The 751-nt window shown below is 66.7% G+C and overlaps 1 protein-coding gene across 1 annotated transcript in view; it reads left to right on the forward strand.

The window, feature by feature from the left end:
• Positions 1-5: 5 nt before the first annotated feature.
• The window catches only part of CASTOR1 (cytosolic arginine sensor for mTORC1 subunit 1), a gene marked incomplete at both ends in the record, with an annotated part of 2,584 nt that continues 1,838 nt past the window's right edge, over positions 6-751 (forward strand). The window contains 2 exons of the mRNA XM_010169197.2: positions 6-155; positions 299-431. Of these exons, the coding sequence (XP_010167499.2) occupies positions 6-155; positions 299-431 (283 nt within the window). The remainder of the gene's footprint in view (positions 156-298; positions 432-751) is intronic.

Below are 751 nucleotides of genomic sequence, written 5' to 3' on the forward strand. Positions count from 1 at the left end.
CGTGGCTGGTGCTCAGCGTCGTCTCCAACGGCCGGGAACCCTCCGGCTGCCAGGCCACCGGCGTCACCAAGATTGCCAGGTCGGTCATCGCGCCGCTGGCCGAGCACCACGTCTCGGTGCTGATGCTCTCAACCTACCAGACCGACTTCATCCTGGTGAGCGCCGTGACGGGGACAGTGACACCTGGTCCCAGTGGGGTGCTGGGGACCCAGGGTGGGGACCCCGCTGTCCCCAGCTGGTGGTGGGGGGCTGTGGGGAGGGGTGACAGTGCTGGCCCTGATCCTGTGTCCCCGGCCAGGTGCGGGAGCGGGACCTGCCGGTGGTGATCCACACGCTGGCCGGGGAGTTTGACATCTACAAGGAGGAGGGTGGTGAGTGTGTCCCTGTCACCTGCGACGATGTCAGCAACGGCTTCCTCAAGCCCAAACAGGGTGAGTGACCCCAGGTCCCTTGCCCCCCAGGGCCACCCAGTCCCTGCAGAGATGCTCCAGCTCCCACCAATGGTACCCATATCCTTGGGGACCCCAGGGCCACCTTGTCCCCAGAGCCATCCCAGCCCCACCGAGATGCTCCAGCTCCCCCCGGTGGTACCCACATCCTTGGGGGACACCCAGGACCACCTTGTCCCCAGGGCCACCCTGTCCCCACCGAGATGCCCCAGCTCCCCCTGGTGGTACCCACATCCTTGGGGACCCCAGGGCCACCTGGTCCTTGCAGAGATGCTCCAGCTCCCACCAGTGGTACACCTATC

The sequence above is a fragment of the Antrostomus carolinensis genome, unplaced genomic scaffold (assembly GCF_000700745.2).
Source record: "Antrostomus carolinensis isolate BGI_N321 unplaced genomic scaffold, ASM70074v2 scaffold46355, whole genome shotgun sequence".
Classification (NCBI taxonomy): Eukaryota; Metazoa; Chordata; class Aves; order Caprimulgiformes; family Caprimulgidae; genus Antrostomus; species Antrostomus carolinensis.